This window comes from Sylvia atricapilla, chromosome 6, assembly GCF_009819655.1.
Source record: "Sylvia atricapilla isolate bSylAtr1 chromosome 6, bSylAtr1.pri, whole genome shotgun sequence".
Taxonomy (NCBI): domain Eukaryota; kingdom Metazoa; phylum Chordata; class Aves; order Passeriformes; family Sylviidae; genus Sylvia; species Sylvia atricapilla.
This window is the reverse complement of record NC_089145.1, coordinates 50,096,240-50,118,395: the sequence shown is the minus strand read 5'-3', so window position 1 is coordinate 50,118,395 and position 22,156 is coordinate 50,096,240. Positions and strand designations below refer to the sequence as shown.

At 38.8% G+C, this 22,156-nt stretch overlaps 1 protein-coding gene across 1 annotated transcript in view; it reads left to right on the top strand.

The window, feature by feature from the left end:
• The first annotated feature begins 7,007 nt into the window (after nucleotides 1-7,007).
• SLC24A4 (solute carrier family 24 member 4) overlaps nucleotides 7,008-22,156 on the top strand; it is a 34,877-nt gene continuing 19,728 nt past the window's right edge. The window contains exons 1-10 of the mRNA XM_066322202.1: nucleotides 7,008-7,014; nucleotides 7,735-7,811; nucleotides 9,012-9,086; nucleotides 10,978-11,062; nucleotides 12,632-12,735; nucleotides 13,437-13,511; nucleotides 14,523-14,548; nucleotides 15,241-15,294; nucleotides 16,349-16,491; nucleotides 21,138-21,307. Of these exons, the coding sequence (XP_066178299.1) occupies nucleotides 7,008-7,014; nucleotides 7,735-7,811; nucleotides 9,012-9,086; nucleotides 10,978-11,062; nucleotides 12,632-12,735; nucleotides 13,437-13,511; nucleotides 14,523-14,548; nucleotides 15,241-15,294; nucleotides 16,349-16,491; nucleotides 21,138-21,307 (816 nt within the window). The remainder of the gene's footprint in view (nucleotides 7,015-7,734; nucleotides 7,812-9,011; nucleotides 9,087-10,977; nucleotides 11,063-12,631; nucleotides 12,736-13,436; nucleotides 13,512-14,522; nucleotides 14,549-15,240; nucleotides 15,295-16,348; nucleotides 16,492-21,137; nucleotides 21,308-22,156) is intronic.

The following is a 22,156-nucleotide window of genomic DNA, read 5'->3' as shown; positions in this document are numbered from 1 at the left end:
TAACTGTACTGAAGGGACAATAGCACAGTTTCATTTAAAGTGCACTTCTGTTCTGAATGATAGCTGCTGTGGCAGCTCTTGTGATAGCTTAATTCTTTCTTCTCAGTGTTTTCTACATGTGATCTGTTCAGTTTTCAAGTAATCTAGTAGCTTTTCTGGTTGCCAGCAGTCCAGACTTAATCTGTGGTCTGACTTGGATCAAGCCAACTTTGCCAGTCATTTTGCCATTTGAACGTGGTTGTCACTTCTACTAAGGGTGTACCTGGTGGGTAATAGCCTCATATTCTGTGTTATTGGAGGTCTGTCTCCAACATATATAAGGAGGTAGTAATCACCTGATTTTGTTCCCTGAAGAAGGGCTGGTAGAAGGAACTTGGTTGTACGGAGGAGTACTTTTGTAGTCATTTTGCAAGCAGAGATGTTCATGGAACAAGATCAGTGATATTTTTTAAGGAAAAATGTTATTTCCTGTCACTTCATTTATATCTGTTCTTAAATGTAATTGTCTTTCTTATTAGCTCTGCCATGGTAGCCAGCTTTTACTTTTTGAAGGGCAGTTTTGATCCCATTGTTCACGTGGCATTAATGGATAATGTTGGAATAGACTAGTAATTCATCCCTATGCCAAATGAGGTCTTCAAATGTTCAGAAAAGAAGATAGCTACTTCGGACCAAATTCACTTAACTGATCCCTCTTGCTTGCTATTTAAGCAGCACAAGGAAGATTTTCTTCCTGCTATGAAATTCTGTAGCGTGGGGAAATCTGCCAAGGGCAGCCTCTGTGGTGGTTGTTTCTTGTATACCACCTGCTGTCAGAGTAATTTTGGGAACCAGGGAAGAGATAGTGGTCTGCTCTGATTGTCAGGCTATTCATTAGGCAAAATACAACAGTATATGTAAGAGCAGCTCCAGTGCATACTCAGTAAAAACTTGGGAAGTTAATACTCACTATGTGTAAAAGTGTCCTTTTGTGCCAAATGGAGTGGGTCATTTCAAAGGAGGTCACTAGCCCACAGTGTCTTAAAATAATGTTACACTTTTCATAATCTTTTTAGTGAGGTGCTACATCTTGTCTGGTTGATTTCAAAGCCCATTGGGTTCAGATTGTCATTTTTCCCCTGGCAATACAGTTTATGAACAGACCTGCAGTGAAATCCCCTTGAAGATGCTGTTGGCATGTCAGACAAAGCCGCCTCTTCCTGCTGCTATTGTGAGGTGAATAAACTGAGTTTATAAGTGATTAGGCTGAACAATTAGCATTAATAATTTCCATCCTTTAGTTCTGGAAGAGATTTTTGAGTCTGACTGGGAGTAAAAAAATTCAAAACAAGACCTCATTGAGCTCGAGCTGAGGATACCAAAACCTCATAGTGTGATGTTTGGTTTTCCAGCTTGTTTGCAGCTGGAAGGCTTGCCTGTGAAAAGCATAAGGAATGATTCTTTTCTGTAAGGATGAAAAGTTGCCTGAGCTTTTAATAACTTCCCTTTTTATGTGAGTCACAGTATTGATTGTTAATCCAGTCATTATCCTTTTCCCAAAAGGTAGTGATCTTGCCAGGGACATGACTTTTTATCTGTATTTAAAAAGGACACAGCCAAACTGACTCCAAAACCCAGCACAGCCAGAGAGCTCTCTCCTACAAATGAGACAGGATGCTGTAGACCATAGAAATTATAGACTTTCAGGAAGCAAAAAATAAGAGAACGTTGGGGAGGGAATGTCAAATATATGAAGCTTTGAATAGGAAACTGGAGGCAAAGTCCATGTAGAAGACACAATTATTTACTGGTAACTGATGTCTGTAGTTAACAGCCAAGAGGCAGTACAATATAAACCATTCACATTATTCCACGGTGTTTATTCAGTTCTGAGAACCAAAATTATTCCCCCAGAGCCTGGAAATGACATGTCATATCTGAAAAAGCTGCACCACTGCTGGACCCTGGTGCTTTGAAGTGCTTTGCCAGCCTTGGCTCAGAGTAGTGTAAACAGAGCTGAGGCAGTATGAATCAGCAGGTAAAAAGGTGAAAATTATTTTAGTGCCCTGGTTTAGGAATCTGACGTGTAAAATAAAAGGGTTGGTGTCCATAGGTGGTGTTTTGAAGACTAGACACGTGCTCTGTGGAAAACTGATGTCCTAATAAGAGAAGATGCTAGAAGAGTTCAGAAATTGTGTGAATGATCTGGAAGCCAGGGAGAAAAAAGCCAAACAAAACATGATTCCAAACCTTGGGAACCTCTTAGAGTTATTTTGAAGACAGAAAAACCATTAACAGAAAGGGTAATATGTGAAATTCTGCTCTCTGGTATGCGGATGCATCCTCATGTTGTAGTACTTGTGTATTCTTGTGTCATCACTGAGTCCCTAGATCAGGAATTGGGATTTCATCATGCCTTTTCATTTTTTGCTGCTGGATAATTCTTAATATGTTTTTGCATTGTTTGACATTGACTTAATGAGTGAAAATACTTTTCTTTTGTTATAAAAGACAAAATAAACTCAGTGTAAATCTAGGATTTAATAAGCTATTAATTCTACTTTTTACTGTAGCTAATCCGATTTTGTATAGATACTTTCATAACTTCATACTGATGGAAAGAGAATTTTCAAGCTATTTCATAAATAATACCATTCTTTACAATCATATATTAAACGGATTTCATGGTTGAGAGCTGAGTCAGTTATTTGCTTCATAAGCTGCCACTTTTCCATTGCACATATAATTGCACTTGGGAGTCCTCTTTTGGTTGAGCAATGCAAATTGAATTAATATACCAGAGAGATAAATTTGCTCATAATTCTACTGTTTATGAGGTGAGGGGTATGGAGGAGGAGGCTTAGTGTGCCTCTTGCCAGATGGTACTTTGCCTGCAAATAGAAAGCTTGATCTTCAGCATCACAGTTTTACATGGATGCATGAATGCTCTTGAAGAAGTTGGGTGGTGTTTCAAGTAATTTCATTGCACTTTATTTGGATTATTGTTATTGTTCCCTTATTGTTGCTCAGGTAGTATAATCCATGAGACAGGTTTACTAAAGAGTTACCTCTACAAAAGCGTCCTTGCAGAATTTTTCAAATAAACGTGTATTTCTTTGAATAGCCCATTTCTGATTTGCTGTAAGACTGCTGCTTAGATTAGGATCCAGCAGAAGCTGAACTGAGCATGGGGGAAAACCCACAAGTCATTCTGGAAACAGCTGTCTAATAGGAATGGGAGCTTAAAGCTTGATAACTCCTACTTTTTCCAGAGGGCATCCAACATGATCAATGAACTGTTTTTTATTTCTTCTTTCGCCCTTTTAAGGTTTATATGTTACCAGCTTTCATGTTTAAGTGCACTTGCTGACTACCATTTTTCTTCACCGAAAATTGAAAGTTAAGGGCCTGTTAACTTGTGAAAAAAAAAAAAGAAAATCTTTAATGTACTATGGCACATTTATGATACTCTAATGACTACTCAAATCCATTACATCCAATTTAGGAGGTATTATTAAAAAGAAGGTCTTTCATATGACACATTTTATATTTGAGTAAACCAGTTTCACTGTGATGGTAAGATCTTTGAGTTTGACTCTGTTTCCAGCGTTAATACTACATTACATAACTAAATACTTTTCTATGAGCAATACTTTTCTATGAGCAAAAGCTACCTGCTATTCTTTTCTCAAGTACACAATTGCTATCACAATATTTACAGTGCACAGGTTGTGCAAGAAGTCAGCTGTGTGTGTTATGTCATTCCCTGAGACTACCTACATGTACTGAGGTCACCACCGTCCTGAGACTGTACCATTTCAGCATCTGAAGTAATATGTCAAACACAACAGGGCTGAGCCTTTTGACATTCATGGTAAAGAGAATATGGGAGGATGCTTTCAAAGTTGCTAACCATGTTTCTGTAGAAATCTTCCCAGTGCACTGATTTTGAAGAACAGTATGGGCTAAAGTCACAAATGTTTTAAAAACAAGAATAGTTTTAAGGCATACTTATCCTATTCATGGCAATTCAGCTGATACATGACCCTTACATTCAGGGAGATGTTGTTGGAAGGAGTAATCATTTTCTGTCTTTCGATCAAATCTTGCAGCAGATTAGTACAGAATTATAAATCAGTGCAATTTGCAGTACCATGAAGTCTGTTGCAAGTTCAACTCCTGTCACACAAACTGTTGACATTTTGCTGCTGACACTAGGTAATGATGCACGCATTCACTTGACAGGTACAAAGAAGCTCACTTCTGCACACAGTGGTGAGTTTGTTCACTGTCACTGAGGCGCAGCTACATGTGTATGAGCACAACACCAAGCCTGGGGAAGATGAAGATCTGGAATGTGAGAAGGGAATTGCACACAAGCAGAAATACACTTAAGTGCAGAGGTGCCTAAAGCTGTTTGCAGTGCTTAAACAAATGCCACAAACTTTAAATATTCAAACTGGCTTGTGAATATGATTATTGAAGGGGTAAAGGTGGATGTATGTAATTCTGTCTATCCTTCGTCCCCTTACACATCCGTTCTTGGGTGAGCCTGATGATCAGCAGGCCCTGAATGCCAGCGTGAAGGGGTAGACATTGCAGTCTGCAGCTGTAATGGGTCCTGAAGGGACAGAGGAGCAAGATGCAGACATTAAAAGGGGCAATGAGCTTTTGGTACATCATCTCCCTAACTCCCCTCCTGCGAAGGCAGAGCTGATTGCACATAGCCTTCAAAAATCTACAGATCCATTTTCCCTGTGAGGAAAAATGTTAAGAGTTGTAGCAGGCTTGAACACTTAGCAGGTGTTAAGACTTGGCGTGTTTGTTGTGAGTAAATCAACTGCTAATAAGGTGAAGAAATCACATGTCAAGGCAGGTTATAAAACCAGAGATCCACGTGGTTGTTGAGATGCTTGTCAGGCTTAGGGGATTCTGAAACTTAACTTCATTGGCAGCCTGCCCGTCAGAGTATGGGTAGGGCATGTGGGAACAATGCTCTCACGGTACCAGAATTAATCCCTACCAGCCTACGTCAGGGCAGGTGTCACCAGCATGCCGGGGTTGCCCCAGCTGCTTTGTGCCAGCTCTTTGCTCCAGAGCCATGCAGGCAGCTTATGCTGTGCAGCTGCTCTTGTATTCTGTTCTGAGGCATGCTCTTTGCATGCCTTATAGCTCTTTAGCCACAGATGGCTCAGCCAGAGCTTTTTATCATAGGCGAATCATCCTTTCTGTCATGTCATAATCAAGGGGTTTTGTATGTCCATGACTCAGAGAAAAAGGTGCTGATGTCCCCTTCAAGTTGTAAGTGGATAAGGTGCTTTTGTTTCCCCACTCGTTTAATGATGGGAGAGAGGGAATTGCTACCAAACGATGGCAATTTGAATATAGACTTGGCTTTCTTGGTGCCCTCCCTTCCTCCTGAGATCTGTGCTGGATAAGATGAGCTGCAGGACCCATGAGTTCACAGCAGTACCAGCAGAATAAATATTTCTGTATTTCTATCTGGTTTTTAGATTATTTGGTGTATGTTCCCCTCCTTTTTTTGGCAAAGGTTAGCCCCATTAGATGTACTGCTCTTCATTTCATCTCCTCCCATCTGTTCTGTCTCTTTTCAGTAGAAACCAAGGAGATTTATCTCCCACTCAGACAGCCAGATAACTCCATCTCCCATGCATGAGAAAATATCTCTGTGTGAAGCAGAGCAGTGCCTTGCTGTGCACACACATCAGATTGTACCACGAGGGCAGACTGCTCTCTCAGACTCTGATAATGTTGTATTCCCTCTGTCAGCTTATACCGATGAGGGAATGCCACTGCCCCCTTCAGTTAAGTGTTGCTGAATTCCCAGGCCTAAAATAGGACCCAAGGGAATCCAAACAGCTTTTTCCTGAGAAACCAGGTTATCACAGCAGCAGGTAAGAAAAGCAAATAGTTTAAAATACTAAAGCCATGATACTGCTAGTGAATAAAGAACAGTGCATGTAGATAAGGTATACAGAATTTATAGATTTATAGACCTAACCTATGATTATTTGGATAATAAAGCCATAAAGACAGTAAATGTTTATACAGTAAAACTCTATACTGTACCTTGGAACTGTGGTTCACTGTTCACTGTGTTCATGGTAGGTGGCCATTTCATTAAGGAAGAAATCTTGCCTACCAAGCTCCAGAGCTTTTTTTAATTTCCCTGACTTTTAAAGAATATTTTGAATTGTCTCTTTATGAGAAAACTTGCACACCATGAGCTCTTTTTAGAGAGGTGCATTATCTTTGAGAAAAGCTGTCTTCATGTTAATTCATGTAGTATTACCTCTGTGAGACAAGCAGGTATTTATTACAAGTAGGTATTTATTACTAATGCTGTTATCACCAGAATATACTGTTATCACTGTCTATGAAGTAAGGCAGTTTGCAGTGAAGCTGCTTTGCTTTTGTTTTGTGACTAAGTGCCTACACTCAGTTTTATTTTCTGGCTCTTACCTTTGATGTCCTCGGGACTTCTGATTTCCTATTTGGTATTAACTTCAGATAAGTAAAGTCACCTTAGAAAGATTAGAAAAGTGGTGATTTTTATTCATTCTTCTTAAAACTTTAGTTTATGCTAACTTAACCAGTTTTAACATTGTAATGTGAATATTATACAGTCATCTGAAAGAGATTACCAGGTAGGTAATAGCTTTCCAGATGATACATCCAGTTTGCCAAGTTAGGGGGCAGGAATATATTCTTTCCGCCTTATGGTGGCAGTAAGGGGATGGCACTTCTGGCACAGACACCTGTGATGGGAGCTGCACACATTTGCATCCCATTGTGTGAAAATATCTGCCCTGTGTGCAGGGTCCTTTTATCATTGCTAGACACTCAGGCCAAGGCTCTGTTCTTTGCTGTCCAATGTGTTTTGTCACAGCCATAGCCTGAATGGAGGAGACAGGGACAAAATGGGGGCTGCAATGAGAAAAGTAGTGTGTGTGTCCTGAATATATTCATGTGGGCATGGTATTTTAACCAGCAATGTAAGAGCAACCATGTTGTGTAAGATGCCAGCAGCTGTAGATGTGGGTCTTTTCTCCCATAGGAGAAGTTTTCTTATGCTTTTTAGTTACTAATCACTTCAGATAATATTAGTTTTTATAGGCAGAATTCATTAAAAACACATGCCTTGCATGCTTCCTAATTTTTTACCATACATTATTTCATTTGGTAGAGAATAACTTCTCTGAAAAATTTTGCTTTTGTCAGCTAATGTAACTGACAAGAAGTTCTTAAAACTGATGGTACTTCAGTACAATTTCAGAAGAGTATTCTACTCTCATGGAGAGAATGATATTACATGGGGGGAATGGTATTTTATTGTACTAGATATTACTGTGTATATATAATAATTATATATTATTATATATAGCAGTGTGTTACTACAAGGAACCTACTTGGCTGTTACATGCATGTATGCTTCTGTTGGCATCTTAAAATGTTTACAAAACATACAAAACAGATCAGAGCATTGCCGATTGCTGCATCTTGACCAATAGTTTGTGAATTATCCTGTACTGGGTTCCTGTAAGTGTCAACTGTGATTACAGTGTCTCAAAACTACAGAGCACTAAAGAAATTCTGGAATGGCAAGCTGTAATGCAATACATCAGAAGAGGCTCTTATGTTTGGTCATATGTTTCTACAGATGCTTCCTTATTTTTCATTCTTCCGTTCATACACGCTGTACATTTATTTTTTAAAAATATGTTTTTCTTTCAGCCATTAATGAGTTTCCTGAAGATATATTTACAAATAAAGAACGCCAGCAAGGAGGAATTCTGCTTCATATCATTGCTGTAAGTTTTTTCTCTACTGTGCTTAATTTTTCTTCTCTTTTCGTGTCTCTTATTCTCTTTTTTAATAAGATATTAATCATCATAGTGGCCTTACTAAGTAGAATTCTGTATATATCAAGTTTTTAATACTTTGTTTTGAGTATTTCTAATACATCTATATGAATACAATTTCTTAAAAGGTAATACCTTGGGGACATGGTATAGTGGTGGGCTTGGTATTGTTGGATTGACAGTTGAACTTGATGATCTTAAGGGTCTTTTCCAACCTGAATGATTCTGTGACTACATGATTTAACAAAATGGTGGAAGTCTGAATTTTTAGTACCTATTCATTCATCCTCTTGGAGGTAAAATCCTGGCAGAATGGATCACATGACTTGCATTTCATGTTGTAAACACAGAGTTTGGAATTTCTTCGTTGATGACATCAAGCATGATATGGAAGTTTCATGAATCTCTTTCTTTTCTTTTGTGCCTCTATGCAATAGATGCAATTATAATAAAAAAAACCCCAACCAAACCAACCCTGAAGAAATACAGAAAATACCACGTGGAGTTTTATTTCCTATTGTATTAAAAACAGAGCAAGTGAGGCCTGCAGGCTCATTTTTCATTCCCAGCTCAGGAAAAGTAAAGTATAAAGGAGTTGTGTTTGATGGAAAATAGGTGGATTAAGTCCACTCCATGGGAACAGCACACAAAGCTGCCTGAGACAGGGGGAGAATCACATGTATGCAGGGAACCAGGATCATTCCTGAGTGTTTTGGTGCAGTGATCCATGGCCAGGGCCCACTTATTTCCAGGTGTATATTATTTCCTGAATATTGTTAATCAGCCTGGTTTTACTTTCTATTCATTACATGGTCTGATAATGAGTTAAAAATACAGAGGAAGACTACCTAACTTTGTAGATCTACATGTTACTTTTCGTTGTATGAAATCTGTTGTGGCATCCTGTTCTGTCAAAGTGTGGTATCTTTCGTATGGGTCTGACAAACGCTCTTGTTCTAAATGAGATCTTACGTTCAAAAATCTGGTTTTATGTCATAAATTTATCAACAGGGAGATTTTTATTTGGAATGGAATAAAAATTGAAGCTGTATATTTCTGTTAGTTTGAATAAAAGTAGAATTGCTTTTTTTTCCTCTTTTCATGTACAGGAAAAATCTGAAGTATTCTCTGAATTTATTTTCTTTACAGGCTCTTTATATGTTTTATGCTTTGGCCATAGTATGTGATGACTTCTTTGTTCCATCCTTAGAGAAAATTTGTGAGGTATGTTAACAAACTTTATTACTCTTTCAGAAATTTATTTAGAGAATATTAGTTAGAGAATCAAAAATTTTGTATCATCATTGTTCAGAGATCTTTCCTGTCAACTTTTTGGCTTTAGTCCTTTTCAAATGATTTGAGCTTCCATCAAAAAATGAGCAAGTGGCCTGTGCACACTTGTTTCTTTGGTGACACTCAAGGAGAAAAAAATCAAAGATTTAATGAGATCAGATGGCAAAGCCCACTCTTAAATACCTGAAGCATGTAACTAGAAGAGGTATGGGTTGTGGATGAGTTTGATTTATTATTGTGCTCCTTTTTAAAAAAGTAACTTGTGGAAAGATGTCATAGATAGAAGAGGTAATGTAGTGGCTATGCAGATCTTGTGGCACATCTACCACCGTGTCAGTAAGGAGAAAGGAAGTGTATGTGGTCCTAGTGTAAAGTGGAAAAAAGAGAAAATGTACAAGAAAAGAATGTACCTTGGATATGGAATCTGAATACATATTTTATATGAAAAAATAAAAAGAAAAAAATAATATAATGCCTTCATATAATTTTTGAGAAGACTTCGCAAAATTACATGTAGGATTCTATTTGAGTTGATTGTGACTGAGGAAAATTTATACATGGCTTGTAAATGTTGTATTGAGTATGATTTTGGTGAACAAAATAAATACGTAATACAAATGTAGATTTTAACTCCTTTTTAAAGGCAAAATGAAAATCTCATCTCCTTTGCTTTTAAATAAAAATAAGAATGACTGTTTTCTCAAAAACTCCTGGGTTTTTCTGTAGGGTTTAAAATGTGTTTAAAATGTGGTTTAGAAGTCTGCTTTCCTGTTGCTAAATGTACTAAATACCTACTGGTGTTACTCAAAGTTGTAAGCTTACAGTTATCAGTAGAAGAACAAATAGAATAATAAGGGATGTGATCAGTAGTAGTGAAATACTCAGCTGGGATCTTTTCTTCTCCTTTCCTGATATTCTATATTCGGCATGTGCCTTAGACACCATATTTAAGTTGGTTGTATCAATTACTGGTTACTGATCCTTCTTTACAACTTAACTCATGTTCTGCTGAACATTTTAACAGCTACCAGGAGTGCAGATAGCACACTTAGTTTTGAGCTCCTGCAGCAGTAGGACTGGTAATAGATGATATTTATGTTTTGTCAAGATGTGTAGGATGCCATTGTTATCAGCTTAAGGTGTTATCAGGCAAACTGCTTGAAAAATACAGGATTTTTTTTACTTTTTTTGCCACTATTTACTTTTCTATCCTTGAAAGAAAAATAATGTACTAAAGATGAACCTAGAGACTCTGAAAAAGGAAAATCTCCTCCATAAAGCTGTGTTTATATTGCAAGGGAAAGATCTTCAGACTGCTAAATTGATGCAACCCACTTGCGGACCTGCACGTGTTCATGCTGGTCTGAGAACTCTAAGTTATCTATATCCTATTAGAGCTTAAGAGACCCTATCATAAAAATAGACTTCTCTGCCATACACAGCCCTCTCTGTGTCTAACTGGACTAATTTTATCTGTGTCAGCGGACTCACTTTTGATTAACACAGTTGAAAAGTGAAGCCAGAATCAAGCCTGCTCTTTGTAGGATTTATTCACAGAGGTTACATTTCTCTGTTACTGATTTTCATTTTTAAATTTCAGAAGCCCTAAGAGTTGGGGAATTGAGTGACTCTGTTTAGAGTTATAAAAGTAGATTAATGAAAACAATTCGAGATGTTTACAATCCTTTTGAATCTACAGAGATACTTTTCTTTAATCAGCTCCATGTAAGCCACAATTGACTATTCATTTACACATATAAGTATTGAACTCCACAACGTAAATACAGTAGCAGTGCTGAAAGTACCAATTGTTTTCTTCTAGAAACTACATTTGAGTGAAGATGTTGCTGGAGCCACATTCATGGCAGCAGGGAGCTCCACCCCAGAACTGTTTGCATCTGTTATAGGTATGGAGCACACACACAAGCTTTTTCGAGATCTGCTGTTAAAAATCAGCAGCAGATCAAGCACAGGTACCCATTCTTCTGACAATTTATAATCAGCAATTGCAGCTGTCAGCTAGTCTGTGGTTCATGGTATAATTAACTACTCAAAATATCTCATGAAGCTGTGAGTCTTCTCTCAAAACACAGAGGGGAATGTCTGATTCTGAACACAGGGAGCAAAAGAAGAGATTTATTGAAGTCCCTTGAGAAGTAATTTGATATATTTGGAAATAGATTAAGAGCAGCCCTGAGGAGAAAGACTTGGGGGTGTTGGATGATGAGAAGCTCATCATGATCTGTCACTGTGCAGCCAGTGTGCACTTGCAGCCCAGAAAACCGGCTGTATCCTGAGCTGCACCAAAAGCAGTGTGACCAGCAGGTTAGGGGAGGTGATTCTGCCCCTCTACTCCACTCTCATGAGACCCATCTAGAGGAAGAGACCTTTAAAGGACATATAATTCAGCTGCCCTGCAGCAAGCAGCGTTTCCAACTAGATCAAGTTGCTCAGAGCTCCATCCGACAAACCTTCAATGTTTCCAGTGGTGAGGCCATCCTTGTGCCAGTCTCACAACTCTCATTTTAACAGATTTATTCTTTTTTTATCTAGTCTGAATCTTTTGAGATTTTATCTTTTCATTTAAAAGATTTTTTCTTTTTATCTAGTCTGAATCTACCCTCTTTTAGTTTTAAACCATTACTCCTTGTCCTAGGAGTCCTAAAAAGTTTGTCCTCTTCTTTCCTGTAGGATCCCTTTAAGTGTTGAAAGGCTGTAAAAACGTCTCCTCAGAGCCTTCTCCTCTCCAGGATGAACAAACACAACTCCTTCAGCCTTTCCTCATAGGCAACCACCCCACCACTGTCCTCAGCTGTTCCTTTGAGCAGCCCATTGCCCTTGATAGCAGCACTCCAGCTGTGGGATTTGTCCAACCAAATTTCAGCAATGGCAACTATGTTGTAGCTTTCTAGCAGAATGATGGCCTAAACTGGATACATCTGTAGTAAAGCCTTTGTAGGCTTTATCCCAACTGATATTTTCACAAACTTTAGGGAAATACTGTCCAATGCACCATAACCTCACATTCAACTTCTTGAACAGCAGTGAGTATAAGCCTTTAGGCTCTCCTTAGAAATCAAGTAACTTTAGCAAAAGTTAGCTGGTTGCTCACCTTGGAGAAAGATTTCTGTGCTTTAAATAAAATCCATGCTTTTAATGTGACTGGAGATGTTTTATGCTCATTTGAAAGGATTGTTGCACAGCTAAAAACTAAGCTGTGAGAAAGAGAACTTGCTGTCGAACTAACTAGTTAAGAAATCATTTACTAAAAGTATAAATGTAGAGGTTTTAAGCCACAGCTGGGGAGCTGCTAGCTAGGCTAAAAGCACAAATTACTACACAGAGAAGCGAGCCTTTATTCTGAAATATATTTTGGTTAATCTTTGAAACAGTCTCTACATTACAAGTAGTACATGTTCTGAGTGACCTAAAATTAGATGACAGAGGTAATTATGTATGTTCTGCTCCCTCTGCAGGTGTATTTATCACTCATGGAGATGTAGGAGTTGGGACCATTGTTGGTTCAGCAGTTTTCAACATCCTCTGCATTGTTGGTGTTTGTGGACTATTTGCAGGACAGGTTAGTAAGATACTTGTCTTTACATAGCTCAATTGCTTACAATTTAGGGGTTTCCATGAGCATATGTTTAAAAAAAAATGGCATTGTGATAAACCTCAGAGATTGGAGAGAATTTACAAGTAGCGAATGTTTCCAAAAAGTTCAGCTGTAATGTCAGCACTCTGAACATGTGGCATATAGAGGAAACTGGTTCCTCTTCATACAATACTGTGCTTACAGTCAACTGATCAGTGGCATCTGCTGATCCTTCATGGTACTGATGACAGTCAAAGAATTTGAGACACAAGCATGAGATTTTCTCCATTTACTCAATAGATGGATAACTGTTTATCATATATTGTCAGGTAGTAAGTCAAATATATCTACAAATAAAAGGAAAAAGGAACAATTGATTTGCTGCAGTACAGTGAATTGTACTTTACAATTGAAATTATGACCAAGTCAAGTGTCAGTAGTAAAAAATTTATTTCAATATTGGAAGTTTCTATGTGATTTTTATTACTGATGCTTATTATTGATCCATTGTTTAACAGACTGATTCTTCTTCATGGTAGCATAAAACTGCATTTGGTTTCAGAATTGTTGCTAATAATAATAATTACTCTGCACACAAACCGAAGTTATTTTAAGATAGGGGCCTTTTTGTTCGTTTGTTTTTGGAATTCCAAATTTTTGTTGGCTGAAGGTGTGGTATTTTTCAGGTGGTTTGTCTCACCCAGTGGGCTGTGTTCCGGGATTCTGTATACTACACAATATCTGTGATCATTCTTATTGTTGTAAGTAGTTCTCTTATCAGTTGCTGTGTTTCGTTGCTTGAATTTTTGGAGGACCAGCCTGTTAACTATGAAAACACAGTGGCAAGTAATTATTTTCCTAGCTAGTTCCAGTGGCATCTGGAAGTGAGGGCTGAGTTCCACAATATTGTATAAATATGAAAATTTCATATTCAGGGAATATGTTCCCACCATGTCCATCAGTGTCCATTCATTTTCTTAGCTAGGGTTTGTAAAGTTCTGCAGGCTAGAAGGATACTGTTATGCAGTGCAGATAGCACTCTCCTCAGACCCAGGAGACTGCCTGTTGTGGAGGTGAAAAATTTTGAGCTACACATCTATTTTCAATAGAGAAGTTGGCTGTTTCTTGCTTCTACATAGTAATTTTATTTCAGATTCTGGGAAAATTTTTACTTGTAGAGCACAGGTGAGATACCACTTTGTTCATCTAGAGCAGTGTAGTTCCTGAATGCTCACATTTAATGTGTTTGGTGGCAAGGCAGGGAAGAATCCACTTAGTCTGTATTTTGTAATACAAGCAGATCACTGGCTGTGTATTCAGTAACAGCAGTTACATAGCGTGGAGTAAAATGTGTATAACCACTTCACCCAAGAGAAGAAGTAAAATGTCTGCCTATTCTGCTAAAACTAGTCTAGCTGTTAGAAGGACTCAAGAATTAATTTTTTTTTTAAGTAAGTGACTTTGCTGCTGTCATTTGCACAGCATAGCATGTGGGTACATGAGTGTGTATCTATCTGTCTTTCACATGCTTGCACCATTTCCCTTAATAGTACTTAAAACAGCCACTGACAGGGATCCAGGCCTTGTTCACAAGGTTTGTATTTTGTGAGGGGCCCAATCACTACACTGGAAGTTCTGGTTAGAAAGGGTCAAAACTTAAGTAGGTCTGTCGAGATATGGCTGATACCATACTGCTGAAAATTTTTGACATTTTTTTGAGATAGATCAGAGAAATGGTCAATTTATGTGTTTCCTTTTTTTCCTTCTTCTAGTTCATATATGATGAGAAAATAGAATGGTAAGTTGTGTAAATTATTCCATGCAGTCCCGTATTTGCCATGAGGCTCACCAGTAAATAGAGTTGTAGTGTAATCAGCTTTCATTCTTTACACTGAGAGTATGAGCTGGATTGAACACTTAGGAAATCCTATGTATTGTGTTTGGACTTAGTTTTTATGGTGACCATGGAAAACAATAAGAAAATATAAGAACCAGGAAGCATTAAGGAAGTACATAGCTCTATGTAAGGCCTGAAGATTGCCATGTGGAGAGAGAGTAGTCAAAACTCTTCTGCTCCAATTCTGACCATTAACAGTTATGAGGATGCCAGCTGTTCCAAGGAACACTACAATGTGAATCCTCGTAGAAGATCATAGGGACCTTCTGACAGTGTTCTCAGAGAGCCTGGCCTGTGCTTCAGCACTGAAATGACAAAAGGCCTTGGTGTTATAATCCTCAGAGGGTAGCTGTGGTTTCAGTCTGCATGGCCCATTTCTGAAATACAGGCATTGCATTTTAGTTGCATGTTTAGTGAAACTTGAGAGTTAGCTTCCCCTCTCATTCTGCTGAGACACCATCTAATCCTAATGATGTGATCCTATGTGTGCCAATGTGACTTGTACCAGATGTTTAAGGCACACTCCCGCTTAAAACTTGTGAAGGATACAGCTGTTTGAATGGCCTTCTAACACTTCTTTCTGTCTTTTTGAGGTGGGAAAGCCTTGTACTAATCATTATGTATTCATTCTACATACTTATCATGAAGTAAGTACTTCTCCTTACCTTTAGATGTTAACTGACCATCATTCTTTTGGTCTTGTTTTGTCCTTGGCCTTCCTGCCTGAAGGCAACACAGCCAGTCATGTTTCTGTGTAAGATCTCTTGGGTTTTATGCTTAACCAATTTAATTATAGGTTTGTGCTCAATCAGCAGCAAATGCTTTCATGCATCCTTTTCACAGTGCACAGAGGTAAAGTAGCTTTCAGAGAAGTTGACAAAAATGTAGTTTATACAAAGGTATATGAAGAATTTGCGGAGTACTCTGGATTGTAAACACACATCATGTCAGCTGTTACACATATTTTGTACTCCCTGGAGAACAAGGTCAAAGAACATTAGACAGAGTGCTAAGGATGTATTTATCTTCAGACATCTCATACCAGGTTGTTTACTGACATCTTCTGTTGTGTCACTGCCTCTGACAGGAGAGTCAGAGGTCTGACTGTTACTGCAAGTGTCTGTGAGTCCACCCTTCTATTGCAAGTTGCCTAGACTTATTTCCCTTGGTGCCTTTCCCTCACAGATCACCCTGTTGGATCTCCCTTTTCTCCTACATCAAGTCTTAGCAGGGTTCATTGACAGCCCTCTTAGATCCCACCCTAGTGCTAAAATAGATTCATGCTGTCTTTAGAAGGGTGTGGTCAGCAGTCCCAGAAATGCTCAAAAACCCTCCCACAGGGGACACAGCATTGAAAGAAACAGTGAGGTGAATTGTGAGCTGATGCAGGAGGAAAGAAACTACTGTATAGTGAATGTCCTGGCTCCAAAAACCACAGCTCCAGCGTTTTTGCCTGCACTAAATCTGCTCCAGTGCCTTTTTGCAGTTTGCTGTATGTCATGAGAGATAGGTGCAGTCTTTGCTTTCCTATCAGCTTGCCATTGAGTTGGACAGTTCTTTCTGTTCACGTCCTGTTAGCTTTAAGAGAACATGCATCTAGGCTTTACTGCTTGCCTGCATAAGTAGTTCTCAGATGACTTAAAAGTTTGCCAAGAAAATGCAAAAATCCAACCTTTTTAGACCTTTCCTTTGCACTTTCAGGTACAACGTGAGGATGCAAAATTTCTTCACCCTTAAAAGCAAGAATGTTGGAAATGGTGACACAGTCAACAATGAGCTGGAAGATGGTAATAAATGTTATGCCTCTAGTTGTGATGACCCATCCATTCCATTACTATGGAAAGGTAAGGCTGAGCAGACAGGACTCAGAAAAAGTTCACAGGATATCCTTTTTATTTCTTTAATGCGGATCAAAACAGTGTCACTATTCAATTGTAAGTCGGGTTAACTTGGTAATTCAGCAGTCACATTGCCACATTAAAAAAAGTGTTGAGTTTTTTTTTTTAATATATATATTCTGAAAACAAGCTGCTTTGCACATTGGCAAATTGCTCCCTTTTTATCTCCTGTTCGGTGATGAGCTACATTATTGTGAAAGAAATACATTTTTTTTTTTTTTTACCAGGAAGAAGGCAATTTTCACTTCAAAAATTAGTTTGGAATGAGAAGCTGAGATGTGGATGTTGAAGGAAAGGACATGGGCAGATCAGTGGGCAAGAGGGGTTACATGTTGAGTTCAGATCCTCAGAAGACTGGTTTTCTCATGCCTAAATAGTCTGTACACATCACCAGATGCATATGTAAAATTGAAAAATGCAGATTCTTTGCTATTTGTGTCAGTCAAAGGAAAAAAAGATGATATCCAGCTTTTGATACTGAAAGTAAGCAAAAATACCTGGGTATTTTTGGCTTGTTTTCTAATCCTGTTTTTTATCTTTGTCTAATCCCTCTTCCATTCACTCTTTTCTCTGTAGAGCAGAATCATTCCATTTTCAAAGCACAAACCATGTGATTTAGTGACTTGGGCTGCTCTTAAGAAGTGAATTCTCCTCACTTTGTTCTTGGCAAACATCTCCCACTCTAGGGGGCTGAGCTCATCAGCAATGTCGGTAGCACTGTAATAACAAATAATGTAATAACAAATAATGCCAAACAGAAATTTAGAGCAGACTCAGAGAATCCCACTTTTTTCTGCTTTTTAGTGTTTAGGCTGGGATTTCTTTAGGGTAGATGTAGGTAGCTATGGGTTTATTCAGTGACAGCACACTGCTGCTTGGTCCTAGGTAAGGTGTTTAGACAATACTCATTTAAAATTTTTTCTCATAGGACACTGTAGCATAATTAAATGGTGGTGATTTTAGAATACTTTCATCTCATTTTATAATGAACTTCTGGGAGCATTGGCTCTGGTACAGTGAGGTCTGTCACTTGGATGTGGATTTACACAGTTACAAAACTGTGTCCATGCAGTTTTTTGTAGATGCCTCCTGTATGCAAGTTGAGACATGGGAAAAGGTTAGTCCAGTTAAACACCACAGATATTACTGGTTTTCCTTTTGAGGAATTTGCTAGGTTCTGATGTAATCTCCCAGCAGGCTCTCCTCTCTGGCCCTTGTGGTAAAGAGACAATAGCACAGAGTGCTTGCCTGTACACCTATTTCCTTTCCAAGGAAATGTGTAGATAATTGAATGCTTGTGAAGAGCATGCAGAAAAGAAGCAAAAAAGCTCCACTAGCCACTGTTCACATCAGATTTCTTTTCTGATTTTCCCTCAAAGATGCACTGATACTGCAGTTTCAGTTGGATTCCCTTTGCCTTCTCCAGCACCCATTACACAAATACATGCTGCATTGGAGGGACAATTGTTCAAATTGTTCAAAGAGCAAGAGTGTAGATGCTGTCCTTGACAAACATGCCAGGGATGGGAAAGTACAGAAAGAGGAGATTAAGGATTTGGGTGAGCAGTGGGAGGGGAGGATGGCAGTGTTAGTCTACCTGCTTCATGTGTTAAGATGCTGTCCTAGAAAACTTTCACATGGCTGCCTCTAGCTTCTTCCCTCCTGCTCTCTTAAAATATGCCATGACCCATCAGTGACTCCCTCTTAGTTGACACATGCTGGCTTCACAAGCTGAGCTGCATTTTCCCCAGCAGCAGCTTTCAGAAGGGAGCGCTGCTAATAGCAAGGAGAAGAACTGGGGCTGGCCTCTGCCTTGTTTTCAACCACTGGTTAGCAGCTTTTAGAATGCCCCAAAAAAACCTCCCTTGGCTTCACCAAGGTGTAGGTGTGACCTTAAACTGGTTTTCCACAGGAGGGAAGCCTGATTGCTCCCCATAAAGGAACAGTTGCTTTGAATGAGGAACTTTGTTTCTAGCAAGGATAGTGTGTTGCTCAGGGCACAGGTAAAAAAGTGTAACACTGTAAAGCTCTTTTATGCTTGTAAGTTTTGTTACTTTCAAGAGCTTCCTGTGGTACCATATAAAACCTTTCATCACTCAAATTTCAGAAAGGAAAAGGAGAGATTTTCGCCATAAGAAAAATTTCATTTCAAGGGTGAGTTCTGCACACACAGTTAAAGGCAAAATGGATGTACTTTGTGAATGCTGCTCCAATTTTCAAAGGACAAATGTGTATTACCCTTGACTTTTATTATGTTGAAGCAAATTTCCACCAGGTGGCATGGTTTGATCCCTGCCTGAAACCAGAAATATGGGTTTCTGTGGGACCAAGTTTCAGAGCTAGTCATCAAGAAGCTTTCTGTTGGTTTTGACAGGGTTGTTGGTGATGAACCTTTGGTGATGAGCAGTAAGTTTGTTGGAAAGAAAAGCTGTTCTTAGTTGATTTTTTTTTTTAAAGACATGCAAAAGGCTTTTCTCCTTTTCACATTTCTTGAAACAACTTTTAGGTGGAGTCCATACTATATGGGCCTAAGGTATGTATTTTAACATGCACAGGGAATCAAACTGAAAATAATGAAAATAATAAGAGCAATGGGCCACAGTAAGTCAGAATAGTTGTTACTTATATATATATTTAGCATGAGGTATTCTACATCAGTGCTGAGTTTTTAATTATGGTACTTTTATCAAAGCTGAGTGTTTGTTCACTGTCTACACAGAGCTCTAAGAAACAGTTTCAGAGTAACTTCAGTGCTTCCATGTTTTTCATGTCCCTGTAAGATGAAGCATTTTGGTTAATTCTCTGGAGGAACTCACTTGGGAGCAGTTAATCTGATGAGACTGTTAATATCTGGCCTTTTTGCCTTACCCAGCATTGCTGTCAAACATTTCTTTTTCTTTAACTAAAGCAAATGTTAAGCTTATGTGGTTGAGTCCTATTCTGTGAGGAATAGGAAACCTGTCTGGCTGTATATTCCTTCACAGGAAAACTGCTACACACCAGGAGTCACAGGAGAGGATGAGCTCCTTTGCATCATCAGCCACAGCATTCAGCAAGGCTTATTTAGTTTAGAAGTTGGGATGGAGGAGGATAATTGCTCCTTCACATTTAGCAAATGTAAAATTATTACTAGTTCTGTTCTGTATTAGAGATGTTAAGCTGGAAGCAAGACTGCAGGGTGGATTCCTTGAGTAGGGCACATTCTTTTGCGAAAGCAGAGATCTCATGTTTATGACACTTCAGGTGACCGCAGTGTACTCACTGAACCCATTTTAGTCAAACAAGGCAAGACACTCAAATGCTGAAGGGTAAAAGTTACAGATGTTTATTGGTGATTTACAAGCTTGCTGGGTTTTTCTTGTTGATTCATTATGGAGGATGTATTTCTTCAACTGCAAATATGCCAGAAGATGCTTGAGACAGCAAAGCCTTTATTGCATGATGTGACTTAGATGCATGCATGGATCCAGTCTTCTTGAAAAAACAAAACTATTTCAACGCTGTAACAATGCAAAAATAACAATATAGACTTCTGTGTGTTTAGAACAGGTCCATTTTAATGCCATTGTTTGAGTTGAATGTTTTCTTAGATTTCCTTTGCTTCCTGACTGGAACCATGCACTAATTATCTTTCACTTCTACCTCCTAAATTCTCCTCCTCTTCCTAATGTAAGTAACAATGCAAAAGGGGAGGGAGAGGGGGAGGCCAAGCTGAGCAAAGCAGAAAAGAAGCAGCAAAAGAATTTTTAATGTACATAATTTTTTATGTAATAATTAATATTTATTATAGTCATGTATGTATTTCCTGGCCTGCTTTCTAACACCACATGGGTATGTCTCCTGTCTGCTGAGCCTTGCTCTGCTTGCTATGTGTAGTCTGTAGCATTTGTGAGAATATTGGTTTGTTGGTGAGCTCCTGAAGTCCCTGCCTGTACTTGTGTTGATTCCCAATAAAATTTTGTCTCTACATGTTCTTAACATGGTAGAACTTTGTTAACTTAGTAGTTCTAAGCTTGGTATGGGTTCCTTTATATTAACAAAGGCTTACTTATAGCATAGATTTGTTCTTGACAGTTGTTTTTCATCCTTTCAAATCTTTTCATGTGAGAGATACTGGTAATATTCTGTGAAGGTAAAGTGAAGATTTCCCGAAGGAGTGACCACAACATTAGGGCCTTCTGATGTCCAGCACCTTGATCCAATGGAATAGCTTTAGAGGTTTCAGCAGTGCTGTCTACACTGCCACAGTGCAAACACTTCTAGAAAAAGGGTACAAAGCTCTAGTGGGACATAAGCAAAGAAAACTGGTCCTACAGCATGAACAGCTGGGGGAAAACTGCTCCCACTAACCTGATAGTGGCTTGGTGACTACCTTAGTAGCGTGAAATCCCTTTCCAGCACATGATCTAAACAAAGTGCACAACTGATGAGCAGATTCACCAGACTGCAGACATATTAAAGGAAAATAACTCATAAATTCAGGCATTCACATCAGTATTTCCCCCACCTGGGGCTGAAAAGTCCTGACACTAGGTGATGGGATGCATGGTAAAGTCAATGACACTGCTAACTCTGTCCATTGTGGTCATTAGTGAAGGGGATACAGCAGTATGGCAAAAACAGTGTTGTGATGGTGGATGAGATCATCTGCTCCAGTCCTCCCAAATACCGGTTCCCTGAAGCTGGATTACGGATTATGATTACGAATAAATTTGGACCACGCACCAGAATGCGGATGGCAAGCCGGCTCATCATTAATGAGGTACGCTCATTAGGAGAACAGAAAGTGACCATGAGGCAGAGGGGTTACCAAAGAGGGGCCATGCTCAGAGTGATCCTGGAATTTAGATTCCCCCATGTTCCTATGGTTGGGATAGAACTGTGTCCTTCTCAAGCAGTTCTATGAGAACAGATTTAAAGATCGGTTCCCAACTGATGATGCTGCTGTTTTAATGGGAGGGCAGTCAAAAAGGAGGGACTACCATATCTCCCTGACAGAAGATGCTTATTTCAGAGTGTGTGTGTGCATATGTGCACATTTAGAGTTTATTTGTAGCAGAAGAATTGGTTTTGATTTTTACAAAAGTGGTGAGGTTAAAAAAGCATAATGGACAAGGGAACCAAAATTCTTAAAAACTGCTCTTGTGTTATTAACACTTTAGGATCCCTTCAGAGTTTTGCCTATCTCTTTACCATTGACTGTAGTACTCAACTCAAAATAAAAATGGACCAAAATATTTTCGTGAGGGAATTTGCTCTAGAGAGTTTCAGTTATCTCTTACTTGTTACATTATCACCACTCATTTGCTTGTTCCATACCCTGCAGCTGAAGTGGCAGGACTTGGCAAGTGAGGCTGTTCTGAGCTTGCTGAAGGACTAGGGGTGAAGTCTTTGGCCTACCAACTGTGGGTTTTGTAAAGGCAGGATTTTATAGTTTGCTCCCACAATATCAAATATGAGAGGTATTTACTCTGCCAAGTAAATAGATTTCAATATCATAACACAGTTCATGTGTTTAGCTTATGAATACACAATGAAAGAAAGCACCATTAATATATTTGTAACAAAAATCTAGTGAAATAGTGAAAGTGTTATGATCAGGAGTAGAAGA